The following is a 19,976-nucleotide window of genomic DNA, read 5'->3' on the forward strand; positions in this document are numbered from 1 at the left end:
AATGACTGACTATAGCAGACCCCCTCTAATGACTGACTATAGTAGACCCCCTCTAATGACTGGCTATAGCAGACCCCCTCTAATGACTGACTATAGCAGACCCCCATCAATGACAGGGTACAGCAGACCCCTCTATTGACTGACTATAGCAGACCCCTTCAATGACAGGGACCCCCTCCTATGACTGGCTATAGCAGACCCCCTCTAATGACTGGCTATAGCAGACCCCCTCTAATGACAGGCTATAGCAGACCCCCTTCAATGACTGGTATAGCAGACCCCCTCTAATGACTGACTATAGCAGATCCCCTCTAATGACAGGCTATAGCAGACCCCCTCTAATGACTGACTATAGCAGATCCCCTCTAATGACAGGCTATAGCAGACCCCCTCTAATGACTGACTATAGCAGACCCCCTTCAATGACTGACTATAGCAGACCCCCTTCAATGACAGGCTATAGCAGACCCCCTCTAATGACTGGCTATAGCAGACCCCCTCTAATGACTGGCTATAGCAGATCCCCTCTAATGACTGGCTATAGCAGACCCCCTCTAATGACTGGCTATAGCAGACCCCCTCTAATGACTGGCTATAGCAGACCCCCTCTAATGACTGGCTATAGCAGACCCCCTTCAATGACTGGTATAGCAGACCCCCTCTAATGACTGACTATAGCAGATCCCCTCTAATGACAGGCTATAGCAGACCCCCTTCAATGACCGGCTATAGCAGACCCCCTTCAATGACCGGCTATAGCAGACCCCCTCTAATGACTGGCTATAGCAGACCCCCTCTAATGACTGGCTATAGCAGACCCCCTCTAATGACTGGCTATAGCAGACCCCCTTCAATGACTGGTATAGCAGACCCCCTCTAATGACTGACTATAGCAGATCCCCTCTAATGACAGGCTATAGCAGACCCCCTTCAATGACCGGCTATAGCAGACCCCCTTCAATGACCGGCTATAGCAGACCCCCTCTAATGACTGGCTATAGCAGACCCCCTCTAATGACTGACTATAGCAGACCCCCTCCTATTACATTTTTAATTTTAGACGACTGCTTCCCTCAGAGCTCGAGGAGAGGTCGTCTCTTGTTCGCTTCGATGTATCTGATTATTTTTGTGCATATCAAAATACTGATCAATAAATAGTTCAAGGTTCTCTATATATTCCAGAATGTTTGTTTTTTCGCAGTTATCAGCTACTCCTCAATTTATTAATGGGACAAGCTGTGCCTACCACATCATCAACCACGGATCAGGACTTGCTTTTTGGTGTGGTGTCAAAAAAGCAGAGCATCTCTTTATTACAGACAGACCATTCTCCATCTTTACAACCATTGAATCTACAGTGCCTTCGCGAAAGTATTCAGACCCCTGTGGTAGATTCTATTGAATGGACATGATTTGGAAAGGCACACACCTGTCCCACAGTTTACACTGCATGTCAGAGCAAAAACCAAGCCATGAGGTCGAAGGAATTGTCCGTAGAGCTCAGAGACAGGATTGAGTCGAGGCACAGATCTGGAGAAGGGTACCAAAACATTTCGACAGCATTGAAGGTCCCCAAGAACACAGTGGCCTCCATCATTCTAAAATGGAAGAAGTTTGGAACCACCAAGACTCTTCCTAGAGCTGGGAAAAGTACCCAAATTTCATACTTGAGTAAATGTACCTTATTATTAGAAAATTACTCAAGTAAAAGTAAAAGTCACCCAAAATACTACTTGAGTAAAAGTCTAAAAGTGTTTGGTTTAAAAAGTATAAATACTTTAAAATGTCTTATATTAAGGAAACCAGACATAATTTTTTATATTTCTCCGGTGAGGGCGAGCACTTCGTTATTTATCTCCGGTAATGAACATACTATTCTCCGTCTTAAATTGTATAAGTTTATTGGTAACGTTTGGGATTCATTTTGTATGCATTTTGAACGAGGGAAACCGGTGGATTACTGAATGAAGCGCGCCAACTAAACTGACCGTTTTGGGATATAAAGAAGGACTTTATCGAACAAAACAACCATTTGTGAAGTCGCTGGGACCCTTTGTATTGCAAACAAAGGAAGATCTTCAAAGGTAAGTGATTTATTTTATCGCCATTTCTGACTTTCGTGACGCCTCTGCTTGGTTGGAACATGTTTTTAATGCTTTTGTATGCTGGGCGCTGTCCTCAGATGGTATGCTTTCGCCATAAAGCCTTTTTGAAATCTGACACATCGGATGGATTAACAAGAAGTTAATCTTTTAACTGATGTGTAACACTTGTATTTTCATGAATGTTTAATATTACTAATTTTGGATTTTGAATTTCGCTCTCAGCAATTTCACTGGATGTTGGCTAGCGTCCCACTGATCCGGTTTTAAGTAAAAATACTTTTAAGTACTACTTAAGTACTTTACACCACTGCCAAGAACCTGATGGTCACTCTGACAGAGCTCCAGAGTTTCTCTGTGGAGATGGGAGAACCTTCCAGAAAGACAACCATCTCAGCAGCACTCCACCAATCAGGCCTTTATGGTAGACTGGCCAGACGGAAGCCACTCTACAGTAAAACATACATGACCGCCCGCTTGGAGTTCGCCAAAAGGCACCTAAAGACTCTCAGACCATGAGAAACAAGATTCTCTGGTCTGATGAAACCAAGATCGAACTCTTTGGCCTGAATGACAAGCGTCACGTCTGGAGGAAACCTGGCACCATTCATACGGTGAAGCATGGTGGTGGCAGCATCAAAGTACAGAGATCCTTGATGAAAACCTGCTCCAGAGCGCTCAGGGCCTTCCGACTTGGGCAAAGGTTCAGCTGCCAATGACCCTAAGCACACAGACAAGACAACGCAGGAGTGGCTTCGGGACAAGTCTCTGAATGTCCTTGAGTGGCCCAGCCAGAGTCCTGACTTGATCCCAATCGAAACATGGAGAGACCTGAAAATAGCTGTGCAGCAACACTCCCCTTCCAACCTGACAGAGCTTGAGAGGATCTGCAGAGAAGAATGGGAGAAACTCCCCAAATTGTGCCGAGCTTGTAGAGTTATACCCAATAATACTCACGGTTGTAATCACTGCCAAAGGTGCTTCAACAAAGTACTGAGTAAAGGGTCTGAATACTTATGTAAATGTGATATTTTATATGTGCAAAATTTCTAAAAACCTGTTTTAAAAAAATATATTTGTCGTTATGGGGTATTGTATTATGTATGTAGATTGATGAGGGGGGGAAAACTATTTAATACATTTTCGAAAAAGGCTGTAATGTAACAAAATGTAGAGAATGTCAAAGTAAATGCTTGTACATGTTTTGAACATGACAGTTTACAATCTAAGATAAACCCAGCATTTACTCTGCTTCAACTTGCTCAACAGCCACACTATTCATCACCAAATTCAATTGTGGTCTAAGGCTTAGAGAATGGCTAGCACCAAATACAACGCTCTAAAATGTAGAGATGTTCAGGACCAGTTTATTATTGGCCACCCATTCCTATGGGATTCCCTATCACGGTCGGATGTAATACAGCCTAGATTGAAACCAGGGACTGTAGTGACACCTCTAGGGTTGAGATGCAGTCCCTGAGACCGCTGCACCACTAGGGAGCCCTCTAGCATTGAGATGCAGTCCCTGAGACCGCTGCACCACTAGGGAGCCCTCTAGCGTTGAGATGCAGTCCCTGAGACCGCTGCACCACTAGCGTTGAGATGCAGTCCCTGAGACCGCTGCATCACTAGGGAGCCCTCTAGCGTTGAGATGCAGTCCCTGAGACTGCTGCACCACTAGGGAGCCCTCTAGCGTTGAGATGCAGTCCCTGAGACCGCTGCACCACTAGGGAGCCCTCTAGCGTTGAGATGCAGTCCCTGAGACCGCTGCATCACTAGGGAGCCCTCTAGCGTTGAGATGCAGTCCCTGAGACCGCTGCACCACTAGGGAGCCCTCTAGCGTTAAGATGCAGTCCCTGAGACCGCTGCATCACTAGCGTTGAGATGCAGTCCCTGAGACCGCTGCACCACTAGGGAGCCCTCTAGAGTTGAGATGCAGTCCCTGAGACCGCTGCATCACTAGCGTTGAGATGCAGTCCCTGAGACCGCTGCACCACTAGGGAGCCCTCTAGAGTTGAGATGCAGTCCCTGAGACCGCTGCACCATTAGGGAGCCCTCTAGCGTTGAGATGCAGTCCCTGAGACCGCTGCACCACTAGGGAGCCCTCTAGCGTTGAGATGCAGTCCCTGAGACCGCTGCATCACTAGGGAGCCCTCTAGCGTTGAGATGCAGTTCCTGAGACCGCTGCACCACTAGAGAGCCCTCTAGCGTTGAGATGTAGTTCCTGAGACCGCTGCACCACTAGGGAGCCCTCTAGCGTTGAGATGCAGTCCCTGAGACCGCTGCACCACTAGGGAGCCCTCTAGCGTTCAGATGCAGTCCCTGAGACCGCTGCACCACTAGGGAGCCCTCTAGCGTTGAGATGCAGTCCCTGAGACCGCTGCACCACTAGGGAGCACTCTAGCGTTGAGATGCAGTCCCTGAGACCGCTGCACCACTAGAGAGCCCTCTAGCGTTGAGATGCAGTTCCTGAGAACGCTGCACCACTAGGGAGCCCTCTAGCGTTCAGATGCAGTCCCTGAGACCGCTGCACCACTAGGGAGCCCTCTAGAGTTGAGATGCAGTCCCTGAGACCGCTGCACCACTAGCGTTGAGATGCAGTCCCTGAGACCGCTGCACCACTAGGGAGCCCTCTAGCGTTGAGATGCAGTCCCTGAGACCGCTGCACCACTAGGGAGCCCTCTAGCGTTGAGATGCAGTTCCTGAGAACGCTGCACCACTAGGGAGCCCTCTAGCGTTCAGATGCAGTCCCTGAGACCGCTGCACCACTAGGGAGCCCTCTAGCGTTGAGATGCAGTCCCTGAGACCGCTGCACCACTAGGGAGCCCTCTAGAGTTGAGATGCAGTCCCTGAGACCGCTGCACCACTAGCGTTGAGATGCAGTCCCTGAGACCGCTGCACCACTAGGGAGCCCTCTAGCGTTCAGATGCAGTTCCTGAGACCGCTGCACCACTAGGGAGCCCTCTAGCGTTGAGATGCAGTTCCTGAGACCGCTGCACCACTAGGGAGCCCTCTAGCGTTCAGATGCAGTCCCTGAGACCGCTGCACCACTAGGGAGCCCTCTAGCATTGAGATGCAGTCCCTGAGACCGCTGCGCCACTAGGGAGCCCTCTAGCGTTGAGATGCAGTCCCTGAGACCGCTGCACCACTAGGGAGCCCTCTAGCGTTCAGATGCAGTTCCTGAGACCGCTGCACCACTAGGGAGCCCTCTAGCGTTGAGATGTAGTTCCTGAGACCGCTGCATCACTAGGGAGCCCACTTACGTGGAACTTATTATGTGACTTATTAAGCAAATGTGTACTCCTGAACGTATTTAGGCTTGCCATAACAAAGGGGTTGAATACTGATTGACTCATGACATTTCAGCTTTTCATTTTTTATTAATTTGTCAAAATTTTGAAAAACATCATTCCACTTTGACCTTACAGGGTAAGTGTGGAGTCCAATGACACAAACATAATTCCACAACACAACACCAACACCATCCTGACACCAACACAACATCAACACCATCCTGACATCAACACCATCCTGACATCAACACAACACCAACACCGTACTGACACCAACACCATCCTGACATCAACACCATCCTAACACCAACACCGTACTGACACCAACACCATCCCGACACCAACACCATCCTGACATCAACACCATCCTGACATCAACACCATCCTGACATCAACACCATCCTGACATCAACACAACACCAACACCGTACTGACACCAACACCATCCTGACATCAACACCATCCTGACACCAACACCGTACTGACACCAACACCATGCTGACATCAACACCATCCTGACACCAACACCGTACTGACACCAACACCATCCTGACATCAACACCATCCTGACACCAACAGCATATTACAACACTGCACTCATCTCTCCCAGACAGACATACACTACCTGACGGTGAGATGCATGCGTGTGGATAGCAGGCTTTGCAGGTGTGTGTGGAGTTTGAGCGCGCACGTGTGTGAGAGGGCATGTGTGTGTGAGCGATAGGTGAGTCTGTAACAGTAGCTGGTGTGTGGTACGTCAGGGTGTGTGTCGTTCTGTGTGTTGGGTGTGTAGGTGTGTGGTACGTCAGGGTGTGTGTCGGTCTGTGTGTTGGGTGTGTAGGTGTGTGTTATGTCAGGGTGTGTGTCGGTCTGTGTGTTGGGTGTGTAGGTGTGTGTTATGTCAGGGTGTGTGTCGGTCTGTGTGTTGGGTGTGTAGGTGTCGATGAGCGTAACGTTCTCTACCATCTCTCTACTGGCCTCCCTGACTAGAGCATGAAACGCTGCCTCCTGCCAGTCTGGCCCCGCCCAGAAGCTGATGTCATAAACAAAGCTCTGTGGAAACAGGGAGAAGGGATGGAACGGTTGCTCTGGCAATGGGCGGAGCAGGAAGTGGTTGAGGAAGCGGGGGTCAGGTGACCAGAGCAGGCGCCAGTCAGGTAGGGAGTAGACCAGTGACGCCAGGAGGTCAAGGTTCAGACACACACTGACGCCATCAGTGAGGTCATCAGCCCACAGCCGGCCTAGCCGTCCCATCGGCTCGGCTGCCAGCCACAGAGACCCCTGCTCCTCAGCCAGGGAAAGCCCATAGGGGGTCAGCAGACGCTCCAAACTCCGCCCCAGGTCAGGGATTGACTGAGAGGCTTTGGGCCATGCTCCCCAGAGGAGGAGCTGGTGGAAGGCAGGGGGGGACCAGGGACTGATGTGAACTCTCTGAAAGACTAGGCCGCTCACACCATGCAGAACCTCCTCTCTCTCTCTGTGTTCTCTCTCCTCTCTCAGTATCTCCATCTGAGGCAGTAGAGAAGGACGCAGCACGTATCCCCCAACACCTACACACTCCTCTCCCTCACCTACACACTCCTCTCCCTCACCTACACACTCCTCTCCCTCACCTACACACTCCTCTCCCTCACCTACACACTCCTCTCCCTCACCTACACACTCCTTAAAACGGCTGCTACACTCTCTCTCCCTTCCCTCATCCTCTGAGTCGTAGGTTATGTGTGTGTCTGCCAGTAGAGTGTCTATGTATTTGTGATCATCTGAGGGTGTGTGTGAAGTGGTGTGTGTGTGGGAGGGGTGTAGCCAGTAGCAATGTGTGTGTGTGTCTTGTATCTCAGGGCAACATGCATTTAGTCTCTGGGGGGAGGAGTGTATGAGCAGGGGGAGGGGCTCTGTAACCATGGAGACAGGCCATTCCCTCTCCAGGGCCTGAACCAGAAAGTCCTGAACCAGCCTGACGGGATGATTAGAATTCGAGAGAAAACCCCTGTAGAGAGAGAGAGAGAGTTACAACACTGTATAAAGACATAATGACATTTGAAATGTCTTTATTCTTTTAGAACTTGTGTGACTGTTAAAAATATAAAACTTATCCCCCTGTTGGGGGGAGGATGCAGAGAGCTGTGGATTGGCAGGGCACTACATTGCTGTCTGCCATAAGATGAGGGACAGTGTCTGACAGACCACTACATTGCTGCCTGCCATAAGATGAGGGACAGTGTCTGACAGACCACTACATTGCTGTCTGCCATAAGATGAGGGACAGTGTCTGACAGACCACTACATTGCTGCCTGCCATAAGATGAGGGACAGTGTCTGACAGACCACTACATTGCTGCCTGCCATAAGATGAGGGACAGTGTCTGACAGACCACTACATTGCTGCCTGCCATAAGATGAGGGACAGTGTCTGACAGACCACTACATTGCTGCCTGCCATAAGATGAGGGACAGTGTCTGACAGACCACTACATTGCTGCCTGCCATAAGATGAGGGACAGTGTCTGACAGACCAACCTGTCCTCTATGCTTATTGTTAATGTTCAATGTGTGGTTGTTTTGACTCTTGATTATTTGGGGCGGCAGGTAGCCTAGTGGTTAAAGCGTTGGGCCAGTACCCAAAAGATTGCTAGATCGAATCTCCGATCATCGACTCATTGTAAATAAGAATTTGTTCTTAACTGACCTGCCTAGTTAAATAAAAAATAATTGTTGTTTGTATTTGTTTTTATTATGGATCCCCATTAGTTCCTGCCAAGGCAGCAGCTACTCTTCCTGGGGTTTATTATGGATCCCCATTAGTTCCTGCCAAGCCAGCAGCTACTCTTCCTGGGGTTTATTATGGATCCCCATTAGTTCCTGCCAAGGCAGCAGCTACTCTTCCTGGGGTTTATTATGGATCCCCATTAGTTCCTGCCAAGGCAGCAGATACTCTTCCTGGGGTTTATTATGGATCCCCATTAGTTCCTGCCAAGGCAGCAGCTACTCTTCCTGGGGTTTATTATGGATCCCCATTAGTTCCTGCCAAGCCAGCAGCTACTCTTCCTGGGGTTTATTATGGATCCCCATTAGTTCCTGCCAAGGTAGCAGCTACTCTTCCTGGGGTTTATTATGGATCCCCATTAGTTCCTGCCAAGCCAGCAGCTACTCTTCCTGGGGTTTATTATGGATCCCCATTAGTTCCTGCCAAGGCAGCAGCTACTCTTCCTGGGGTTTATTATGGATCCCCATTAGTTCCTGCCAAGGCAGCAGCTACTCTTCCTGGGGTTTATTATGGATCCCCATTAGTTCCTGCCAAGGCAGCAGCTACTCTTCCTGGGGTTTATTATGGATCCCCATTAGTTCCTGCCAAGCCAGCAGCTACTCTTCCTGGGGTTTATTATGGATCCCCATTAGTTCCTGCCAAGGCAGCAGCTACTCTTCCTGGGGTTTATTATGGATCCCCATTAGTTCCTGTCAAGGCAGCAGCTACTCTTCCTGGGGTTTATTATGGATCCCCATTAGTTCCTGCCAAGGCAGCAGCTACTCTTCCTGGGGTTTATTATGGATCCCCATTAGTTCCTGCCAAGGCAGCAGCTACTCTTCCTGGGGTTTATTATGGATCCCCATTAGTTCCTGCCAAGGCAGCAGCTACTCTTCCTGGGGTTTATTATGGATCCCCATTAGTTCCTGCCAAGGCAGCAGCTACTCTTCCTAGGGTTTATTATAGATAGCCTTGGCAGGAACTAATGGGGATCCATAATAAACCCCAGGAAGAGTAGCTGTTGCCTTGACAGGAACTAATGGGGATCCATGATAAACCCCAGGAAGAGTAGCTGTTGCCTTGACAGGAACTAATGGGGATCCATGACAAACCCCAGGAAGAATAGTACAAATACACTGCAAAAGTACTTTTAAAGAGCTGAAGCAAGTCACAGTTTATCTTAATGGACAATTACCATGTAATTACCACTATTATTATTTGACTTCATCCTGACGGGTTGCATCACTTCCTGGTACGGCAACTGCTCGGCCTCCGACCGCAAGGCATAACAGAGGGTAGAGCGAACGGCCCAGTACATCACTGGGGCTAAGCGTCCTGCCATCCAGGACCTCTACACCAGGCGGTGTCAGAGGAAGGCCCTAAAAATTATCAAAGACTCCAGCCACCCTAGTCATAGACTGTTCTCTCTGCTACCGCTCGGCAAGCGGTACTGACGCACCAAGTCTAGGTCCAAGAGGCTTCTGAACAGCTTCTACCCCCAAGCCATAAAACTCCTGAACATCTAATCAAATGACTACCCAGACTATTGGCAGCGGAAACTATTTAAAGCTGAAATATTTGAAGCTCTTAACATGAAAACGCCTTTTAAAAAGCCTACAGGAGGGCCCAACTTAGAATGCTGGAGAAAATAGTAGTGAAGGCATTAATACTGTTTGTGCTACAGCAATATTTAAATGAGCTCCCAATGCATTTCAATGGCAACTAGGTGGCACTTTCATATGAAGGAAAATGATGTGCCTTTCTTCAGCTCTTTAAAAATAAATGTTGCCAGTGGATAGGATAGCCTGAACATGTGAACGTTGGTTTGGTATCTCTAGTTTGAATGAAACAAATTGATATCAAATGACTGGCATGCAGACACAGTTTGGACATTTCCCTGGAAAATAGGTGAAAAATTATCATTCAGGATGGACAGTGATGATGAAATTTGAAATGAGGTATGCCTAACTTGAGACAGTATGTGTGGACAGTATGTGTGGGCAGTGTGTGTGGGCAGTGTGTGTGGGCAGTGTGTGTGGGCAGTATGTGTGGGCAGTGTGTGTGGGCATTGTGTGTGTGGGCAGTGTGTGTGTGGGCAGTGTGTGTGGGCAGTATGTGTGTGGGCAGTGTGTGTGGGCAGTGTGTGTGGGCAGTATGTGCGGGCAGTGTGTGTGGACAGTGTGTGTGGGCAGTGTGTGTGGGCAGTGTGTGTGGACAGTGTGTGTGGGCAGTGTGTGTGGACAGTGTGTGTGGGCAGTGTGTGTGGGCAGTGTGTGTGGGCAGTGTGTGTGGACAGTGTGTGTGGGCAGTGTGTGTGGGCAGTGTGTGTGGGCAGTGTGTGTGGACAGTGTGTGTGGGCAGTGTGTGTGGGCAGTGTGTGTGGGCAGTGTGTGTGGGCAGTGTGTGTGGACAGTGTGTGTGGGCAGTGTGTGTGGGCAGTGTGTGTGGGCAGTGCCAGACGTTGGAGGAACCATAATGATATTCATCTGTTTTTATTCATGTAGGCAACACTGTCCCGCAAAATCATCCTGTTGTTCCACAAAATCATCCTGTTGTCCCACAAAATCATCCTGTTGTCCCACAAAATCATCCTGTTGTCCCACATTTGGGGATTTTAAATGTGGTCACCCTACAGGTATGTGGTAGGTCAGTGTGTGTGTGTGTGTGTACCTGTGTATGTAATGTGAAAGTTCAGCAGGTATGTGGTAGGTCAATGGTCGTCCTCCCAGAATGTGCTGCTTCATGTCCTTCCTCTGGGGGGCGCTGCAGGCCACACTACGACTGAACACATGAGTCACGCCCTGCTCTGCATGGAAACACTTATCCTGGCTCCTGACAACACACACAAACACACAGTCAACAAAACCCTTCCTCTTGGGTGCCTTCACCTCAATTCAATGTTTTCTACGTTCTTTAACAACCAGTGAGGTATGTTTGCTGCTGCATTGCCTTCTGCTTTCAGGCTGGGTATCTGCCCTGTGGGCTTTTAGGCTGGGTATCTGCTCTGTGGGCTTTTAGGCTGGGTATCTGCTCTGTGGGCTTTTAGGCTGGGTATCTGCCCTGTGGGCTTTTAGGCTGGGTATCTGCCCTGTGGGCTTTTAGGCTGGGTATCTGCCCTGTGGGCTTTTAGGCTGGGTATCTGCCCTGTGGGCTTTTAGGCTGGGTATCTGCCCTGTGGGCTTTTAGGCTGGGTATCTGCTCTGTGGGCTTTTAGGCTGGGTATCTGCCCTGTGGGCTTTTAGGCTGGGTATCTGCCCTGTGGGCTTTTAGGCTGGGTATCTGCTCTGTGGGCTTTTAGGCTGGGTATCTGCTCTGTGGGCTTTTAGGCTGGGTATCTGCTCTGTGGGCCTTTAGGCTGGGTATCTGCTCTGTGGGCTTTTAGGCTGGGTATCTGCTCTGTGGGCTTTTAGGTTGGGTATCTGCTCTGTGGGCATTTAGGTTGGGTATCTGCTCTGTGGGCATTTAGGCTGGGTATCTGCTCTGTGGGCATTTAGGCCGGGTATCTGCTCTGTGGGCATTTAGGCTGGGTATCTGCTCTGTGGGCTTTCAGGACGGGTATCTGCTCTTTGGGATTTAGGCCGGGTATCTGCTCTGTGGGCATTTAGGCCGGGTATCTGCTCTGTGGGCTTTCAGGACGGGTATCTGCTCTGTGGGCTTTCAGGACGGGTATCTGCTCTGTCGGCATTTAGGCCGGGTATCTGCTCTGTGGGCATTTAGGCCGGGTATCTGCTCTGTGGGCATTTAGGCCGGGTATCTGCTCTGTGGACATTTAGGCCGGGTATCTGCTCTGTGGGCATTTAGGCCGGGTATCTGCTCTGTGGGCATTTAGGCTGGATATCTGCTCTGTGGGCTTTTAGGCTGGGTATCTGCTCTGTGGGTATCTGCTCTGTGGGCTTTTAGGCTGGGTATCTGCTCTCTGGGCATTTAGGCTGGTTATCTGCTCTGTGAGCTTTTAGGCTGGGTATCTGCTCTGTGAGCTTTTAGGCTGGGTATCTGCTCTGTGGGTATCTGCTCTGAGGGCTTTTAGGCCGGGTATCTGCTCTGTGGGCATTTAGGCTGGATATCTGCTCTGTGGGCTTTTAGGCTGGGTATCTGCTCTGTGGTTATCTGCTCTGTGGGCTTTTAGGCTGGGTATCTGCTCTGTGGGCATTTAGGCTGGGTATCTGATCTGTGAGCTTTTAGGCTGGGTATCTGCTCTGTGGGTATCTGCTCTGAGGGCTTTTAGGCCGGGTATCTGCTCTGTGGGCTTTTAGAACGGGTATCTGCTCTGTGGGCTTTTAGGCAGGGTATCTGCTCTGTGGGCTTTTAGGCCGGGTATCTGCTCTGTGTGCTTTTAGGCTGGGTATTTGCTCTGTGGGTATCTGCTCTGTGGGCTTTTAGGCCCGGTATCTGCTCTGTGGGCTTTTAGGCTGGGTATCTGCTCTGTGGGCTTTTAGGCCCGGCATTTGCTCTGTGGTCTTTTAGGACGGGTATCTGCTCTGTGGACTTTTAGGCTGGGTATCTGCTCTGTGGGTATCTGCTCTGTGGGCTTTTAGGCCCGGTATCTGCTCTGTGGGCTTTTAGGCCCGGTATCTGCTCTGTGGGCTTTTAGGCCCGGTATCTGCTCTGTGGACTTTTAGGCTGGGTATCTGCTCTGTGGGCTTTTAGGCCCGGCATCTGCTCTGTGGGCTTTTAGGCTGGGTATCTGCTCTGTGGCTTTTAGGCTGGGTATCTGCTCTGTGGGCTTTTAGGCCGGGTATCTGCTCTGTGGGCTTTTAGGCCGGGTATCTGCCCTGTGGGCATTTAGGCTGGGTATCTGCTCTGTGGGTATTTGCTCTGTCAGCTTTTAGGCCCGGTATCTGCTCTGTGGGCTTTAGGGCGGGTATCTGCTCTGTGGACTTTTAGGCCCGGTATCTGCTATGTGGGCTTTTAGGCCCGGTATCTGCTCTGTGGGCTTTTAGGCCCGGTATCTGCTCTGTGGGCTTTTAGGCTGGGTATCTGCTCTGTGGCTTTTAGGCTGGGTATCTGCTCTGTGGGCTTTTAGGCCGGGTATCTGCCCTGTGGGCATTTAGGCTGGGTATCTGCTCTGTGGGTATCTGCTCTGTCAGCTTTTAGGCCCGGTATCTGCTCTGTGGGCTTTAGGGCGGGTATCTGCTCTGTCAGCTTTTAGGCCCGGTATCTGCTCTGTGGGCTTTAGGGCGGGTATCTGCTCTGTGGACTTTTAGGCCCGGTATCTGCTCTGTGGACTTTTAGGCCCGGTATCTGCTATGTGGGCTTTTAGGCCCGGTATCTGCTCTGTGGGCTTTTAGGCCCGGTATCTGCTCTGTGGGCTTTTAGGCTGGGTATCTGCTCTGTGGCTTTTAGGCCGGGTATCTGCTCTGTGGGCTTTTAGGCCGGGTATCTGCCCTGTGGGCATTTAGGCTGGGTATCTGCTCTGTGGGTATCTGCTCTGTCAGCTTTTAGGCCCGGTATCTGCTCTGTGGGCTTTAGGGCGGGTATCTGCTCTGTGGGCTTTTAGGCCCGGTATCTGCTTTGTGGGCTTTTAGGCCCGGTATCTGCTCTGTGGGCTTTTAGGCCCGGTATCTGCTCTGTGGGCTTTTAGGCCCGGTATCTGCTCTGTGGACTTTTAGGCCAGGTATCTGCTCTGTGGGCTTTTAGGCTGGGTATCTGCCCTGTGGGCATTTAGGCTGGGTATCTGCCCTGTGGGCATTTAGGCTGGGTATCTGCTCTGTGGGTATCTGCTCTGTGGGCTTTTAGGCCCGGTATCTGCTCTGTGGACTTTTAGGCTGGGTAAAGGGCTTTGTAAATACATTTGATTGATTGGTTGGTTTGCCACGATGTCCATATCCTCTCATTCATTTTGATCTGATCCTAGATCAGCACTCCTACTCCGAGACGCCATCAGCTCACCTGTACCCGGTGGATTGGTAACTGTCAGGTTTCTCGCCATCGAAGGGGCGGACCTCGTTCAGGATAAGCCCTGCCTCTGCTGCCATGGCGACCACCTGCCAGCTGTTGTGCCACTCTCTCATTGGCCGGTCGGCTGGAGTCCCGCCCTGCCCGTTGCACAGAGACACAAGCACCTCCCCTTCCTCCTTCAGCACCCCCACACAGCTACACACACACACTTAGAGGTGAGATGAGATTCAACAGTGTTGTGTGTGTGTGTGTGTGTGTGTGTCTCACCTGAGGAAAAAGTGTTTGAGCAGCAGCCTGTTCTTCTTCACGCCACTCTTCCGACCGCAGTGAGGGAAGTTAAAGATGACGCGGTCAAACTGTCGACCACGCAGACACACACACTCTGACAGACGCGTACAATCCACCTCAAACAGCACCTCCCCACCTGACACACACACACACACACACACACACACACACACACACACACACACACACACACACACACACACACACACACACACACACACACACACACACAGACATTAGACCAACTGTATATAAGGACATCATATTGTCCATTCAGAAACAAAACTGTCTCTAATTGGAGTGTGTGATGGTGTCAGAGACGGAAGAGAAAGTGAGACATTATATTTTTTGATTGAGGCGGGCCACACTGGTCTTCTTATTGCCCCGGAACCGTGGAGGGGGTGCCCCAGAGACGGCAGAGAAAGGATAGGTGGGGCAATAAGTAGACCAGAAGCAGCAATACCCTCTCTCCAAGCCAGATGTTATGAAGAAAAGCAACACCCACTTACACAGACAGAAACCATTAACACAAATCTGTAAATGGCTTGAGTCGTCTTCATTTATCCACAATCTTTAATGGTGCGGTTGTGGGCGGGGCTACCTGAGTGTGTGATTGTGTGTATGTTGTGGGCGGAGCTACCTGAGTGTGTGATTGTGTGTATGTTGTGGGCGGAGCTACCTGAGTGTGTGATTGTGTGTATGTTGTGGGCGGAGCTACCTGAGTGAGTGATTGTGTGTATGTTGTGGGCGGAGCTACCTGAGTGTGTGATTGTGTGTATGTTGTGGGCAGAGCTACCTGAGTGTGTGATTGTGTGTATGTTGTGGGCAAAGCTACCTGAGTGTGTGACTGTGTGTATGTTGTGGGCGGAGCTACCTGAGTGAGTGATTGTGTGTATGTTGTGGGCGGAGCTACCTGAGTGAGGGATTGTGTGTATGTTGTGGGCGGAGCTACCTGAGTGTGTGATTGTGTGTATGTTGTGGGCAAAGCTACCTGAGTGTGTGATTGTGTGTATGTTGTGGGCGGAGCTACCTGAGTGTGTGATTGTGTGTATGTTGTGGGCAGAGCTACCTGAGTGTGTGATTGTGTGTATGTTGTGGGCGGAGCCGTGGTGTCGTAGCGCCTCCTCTTTGGTCTGGAGACAGGTGGCTGTGATCCTCAAACCCCTCCCACCGGCTATGTCATCGGTCCCCGTGGTGATGTTATCGGTCTCCCTTGTGATGTCATCGGTCCCTGAGGTGATGTCATTTGTCTCCGTGGCGACGATCCGGCTCAGAGCGGCAGAGAACGAGAAGTTCCCCTCTCCAACCAGAAGCACCGCCTCCCTACCTTCTGATGACGTCATCACTCTGCACCGACGGACGGACAGTCAAAAAACAATCAATCATAATCACTAGTTAACTACACATGATTGATGATATTACTAGATATTATCTAGCGTGTCCTATAATCTGACTGAGCATACAAGTATCTAAGTATCTGACTGAGCGGTGGTAGGCAGAAGCAGGCGCGTAAACATTCATTCAAACAGCACTTTCGTGCGTTTTGCCAGCAGCTCTTCGTTGTGCGTCAAGCATTGCGCCGTTTATGACTTCAAGCATATCAACTCCCGAGATGAGACTGGTGTAACCGAAGTGAAATGGCTAGCTAGTTAGCGCGCGCTAATAGCGTTTCAAACGTCACTCACTCTGAGCCTTCTAATAGTTGTTCCCCTTGCTCTGCATGGGTAACGCTGCTTCGATGGTGGCTGTTGTTGTTGTGTTGCTGGTTCGAGCCCAGGGAGGAGCGAGGAGGGGGACGGAAGCTATACTGTTACACTGGCAATACTAAAGTGCCTATAAAGACATCTAAACAACTAAACATCTAATAGTCAAAGGTTAATGAAATACAAATGGTATAGAGAGAAATAGTCCTATAATTTCCTATAATAGCTACAACCTAAAACTTCTTACCTGGGAATATTGAAGACTCATGTTAAAAGGAACTACCAGCTTTCATATGTTCTCATGTTCTGAGCAAGGAAGTGAAATGTTAGCTTTCTTACATAGCACATATTGCACTTTTACTTTCTTCCCCACACTTTGTTTTTGCATTGTTTAAACCAAATTGAACATGTTTCATTATTTACTTGAGGCTAAATTGATTTTATTGATGTATTATATTAAGTTAAAATAAGTGTTCATTCAGTATTGTTGTAATTGTCATTATTACAAATAAATTGTAAAAACATCGGCCGATTAATCGGTCAATACAGGATTAAGATTGAATCCTAATACACCGGCTCTGATGCTCGTCAGATGTGGCAGGTTTTGAAAACTATTACGGACTACAAAGGGAAACCCAGACGCGAGCTGCCCAGTGACGCGAGCCTTCCAGACAAGCTAAATTACTTTTATGCTCGCTTCGAGGCAAGCAACACTGAAGTATGCATGAGAGCACCAGCTGTTCTGGATGACTGTGTGATAATGCTCTTGGCAGCCAATGTGAACAAAACATTTAAAACAGACCAATATTCACAAAGCCGCTAGGCCAGACGGATTTCCAGGACGTGTACTCAAAGCATGCACTGACATGCACTGACATTTTCTCCCTGACCAAGTCTGTAATACCTACATGTTTCAAGCAAACCACCATAGTCCCTGTGCCCAAGGAAGCGAAGGTAACCTGCCTAAATTATTTCCGCCCCGTGGCACTCACGTCGGTAGCCATGAAATGCTTTGAAAGGCTGGTCATGGCTCACATCAACAGCATCCTCCCGGACACCCTAGACCCACTTAAATTCTCATACCGGCACAACAGATCCACACATCAATCACGCTGTTCATTGACTACAGTTCAGTGTTCAACACCATAATGCCCACGAAGCTCATCACTAAGCTAAGGACTCTGGGACTAAACACCTCCCTCTGCAACTGGATCCTGGACTTCTTGACAGGCCGGGCCACCCCCAGGTGGTAAGGGTAGGCAACAACACGTCTGCCACACTGATCCTCAACACTGGGGCCCCTCAGGGGTGTGTACTTAGTCCCCTCCTGTATTCCCTGTTCACCCACAACTGCGTGGCCAAACAAGACTCCAACACCATCCTTAAGTTTGCTGACGACACAACAGTGGTAGGCCTGATCACCGACAACGATGAGACGGCCTATAGGGAGGAGGTCAGAAAACTGGCATTGTGGTGCAAGGACAACAACCTCTCCCTCAATGTGAGCAAGACTAAGAAGATAGATGATTGTGGACTACAAGAAAAAGGAGGACCGAGCACGCCCCCATTCTCATCAACGGGGCTGCAGTGGAGCAGATTGAGAGCTTCAAGTTCCTTGGTGTCCACATCACCAACAAACTAACATGGTCCAAGCACACTAAGACAGTCGTGAAGAGGGCACGACAAAACCTTTTCCCCCCTCAGGAGACTGATTTAGCATGGGTCCTCAGATCCTCAAAAGGTTCTACAGCTGCAGCATCGAGAGCATCCTGACCGGTTGCATCACCGCCTGGTATGGCAACTGCTCGGCATCTGACCATAAGGCGCTACAGAGGGTAGTGCGAATGGCCCAGTACATCACTGGGGCCAAGCTTCCTGCCATCCAGGACCTCTATACCAGGCAGTGTCAGAGGAAAGCCCATAAAACTGTCAGAGACTCCAGTCACCCAAGTCATAGACTTTTCTCTGCTACCACATGGCAAGCGGTACCGGAGCACCAAGTCTAGGACCAAAAGGCTCCTCAACAACTTCTACCCTCAAGCCATAAGACTGCTGAAAAATGTATAAATTCGCCACTGGACAATTTACAATGACACCACCACCCATCCCCTCCCTTTTGTACACTGCTGCTACTCGCTGGTTGGTTGTTACATATGCTTAGTCACTCCGCCTCCACCTACATGTACAGATTACCTCAACTAGCCTGTACCCCTGCACACTGACTCGGTACCGGTGCCCCCTGTTTAAAGACTCGTTATTGTTATTCTTATTGTGTTACTTTTTATTTTAGTCTACTTGGTAAATATGTTCTTCTTCTTGAGCTGCACTGTTGGTTAAGGGCTGGTAAGTAAACATTTCCCGGTAAAGCCTACACTTGTTGTATTCGACGCATGTGACAAATAAAGTTAGATTTTTTTTTTAAATGCTTAAGTGATCATCAATTAAGAACAGTCGGATTAAGTAATAGTAAAATGTATTTCAACAAAAGAGAAGACAATCATAGCCAAAGGTAATGTGAGCATTGTGAAAGGCAATTACTTTATATGAACATGTATTGCAATGTGAAACATGTATTTCTAGATGAAACACTACATTTGGTGGAAAAGTGACTGATTTGGTGTATTGTACTAAGTCAATTTAAAATGAGTTTTGAATCAACTGCATTGTTGATGATCTGCTTTGAGTTTTGTACTTAGTTGTGAAAATGTACCGCCTACCTCTGAAAATTGCACCAAAGCTATATTTTGGTGTCCGTCCTGATGTTTGTCAGGTCAGCGCAGAAGACAGCCATTGTTCTCAAACCCTCTCAAAAGCATTTCCTCAGAGGCCGTTTTGACAGAACACTGGAATGAAGTAGTCAGGATCCTCAGATCTTCTGCTCCAATGTGCTTTGAGAAGAGAAGAAGAGGGACACTCGGGGTATCAAGGAAATACAATTGAGATGCTCCCAATGTGAGGAAGCCTCTTCAGACTATAGGGACGCCCCCCACTAGTTATTCCATAGCTCAATGCACGAGACGAGGCTTTCAGAAAGAAGAGTTGCTAACTTAGCCATTTGTCTGTCTACTCGCATTGATCTAGCTTGCCAATGTATGTAATATAATAATGTTGCTAACATTGGCAAAGCAACTCACGTTTCCTCCCGGTAGATTTGAACAGTGACGTTCTGTCCCCATTAGCCTCTGCCTCACTGCCGCTCATCAATGAAAAACGGTTTATCGTCAATAATAATCAGCAGGGGAAACATCGAGTTGGGGTAATTATCGATCATAAGATTCATGTTATTTTGTCATCAGCAGTGGAGCCGGTCGGCACGAGTAGAATGAGCAAAACAATAAGGTCGGTGTCACACTTACAGTAGTATGGACGGAAACAAAACTAATGGTATAGAAGGTTCCTTGGGACGTCCATAACCTAACCCTAAAATTAACTCCTTACCGTAACCATACCCCTTACCTAATCCTTCCTCTCTTTCTTTGGTATCATGGCGTCAAATCCTTCTTCTCCTTCTTTGGTATCAAGGCGTTAGGACATTTATTTGTGCATGCTTACAGCTGCTGTGCAGGAGTGTGTGATCGGCCAGGTTGCATTTTGTGATACAAAAATAAAAAGAAAGGGGAAAGGACAAAAAATAGCCAAGATTACATCTTCATCTATATACCACTATTACACACTACCAACTAACATCTATATACCACTATTACACACCACCATCTATATACCACTATTAAATACCACCAACTAACATCTATATACCACTATTACATCTAACATCTATATACCACTATTACATACCACCATCTATATACCACTATTACATACCACCATCTATATACCACTATTACACACCATCTATATACCACTATTACATCTAACATCTATATACCACTATTACACACCATCTATATACCACTATTACACACCATCTATATACCACTATTACATC

At 48.8% G+C, this 19,976-nt stretch overlaps 1 protein-coding gene across 6 annotated transcripts; it reads right to left on the reverse strand.

The window, feature by feature from the left end:
• Positions 1-5,462: 5,462 nt before the first annotated feature.
• fdxacb1 (ferredoxin-fold anticodon binding domain containing 1) lies at positions 5,463-19,408 on the reverse strand. 6 transcript variants are annotated; one of them, XM_036968191.1, is made up of 8 exons: positions 19,165-19,408; positions 18,748-18,918; positions 16,013-16,089; positions 15,397-15,674; positions 14,307-14,463; positions 14,031-14,234; positions 10,812-10,973; positions 5,463-7,385 (listed from the first exon to the last, which is right to left on the reverse strand). In XM_036968191.1, exons 4-8 carry the CDS (start codon positions 15,668-15,670, stop codon positions 6,017-6,019), a joined length of 2,166 nt encoding a protein of 721 aa, XP_036824086.1. In that variant the 5' UTR covers positions 15,671-15,674; positions 16,013-16,089; positions 18,748-18,918; positions 19,165-19,408; the 3' UTR covers positions 5,463-6,016. The 6 variants fall into 6 exon arrangements, with proteins under 6 accessions (XP_036824086.1, XP_036824084.1, XP_036824088.1 ...); XM_036968189.1 differs by lacking the exon at positions 16,013-16,089; XM_036968193.1 differs by lacking the exon at positions 16,013-16,089 and having other exon boundaries at positions 5,463-7,008; positions 7,051-7,385; positions 18,748-19,403.
• Between the last annotated feature and the right edge of the window lie 568 nt (positions 19,409-19,976).

Source organism: Oncorhynchus mykiss, chromosome Y (assembly GCF_013265735.2).
Source record: "Oncorhynchus mykiss isolate Arlee chromosome Y, USDA_OmykA_1.1, whole genome shotgun sequence".
Taxonomy (NCBI): domain Eukaryota; kingdom Metazoa; phylum Chordata; class Actinopteri; order Salmoniformes; family Salmonidae; genus Oncorhynchus; species Oncorhynchus mykiss.

Coding starts and splice junctions, on each gene's coding strand:
- fdxacb1 (XM_036968189.1), bottom strand. CDS start 15,670: ATGACGTCATCAGAAGGTAGGGAGGCGGTGCTTCTGGTTGGAGAGGGG. Junction 14,464..15,396: donor ACACACAATCACACACTCAG/GTAGCTCTGCCC, acceptor TGTGTGTGTCAG/GTGGGGAGGTGCTGTTTGAG. Junction 14,235..14,306: donor CTCAAACACTTTTTCCTCAG/GTGAGACACACA, acceptor GTGTGTGTGTAG/CTGTGTGGGGGTGCTGAAGG.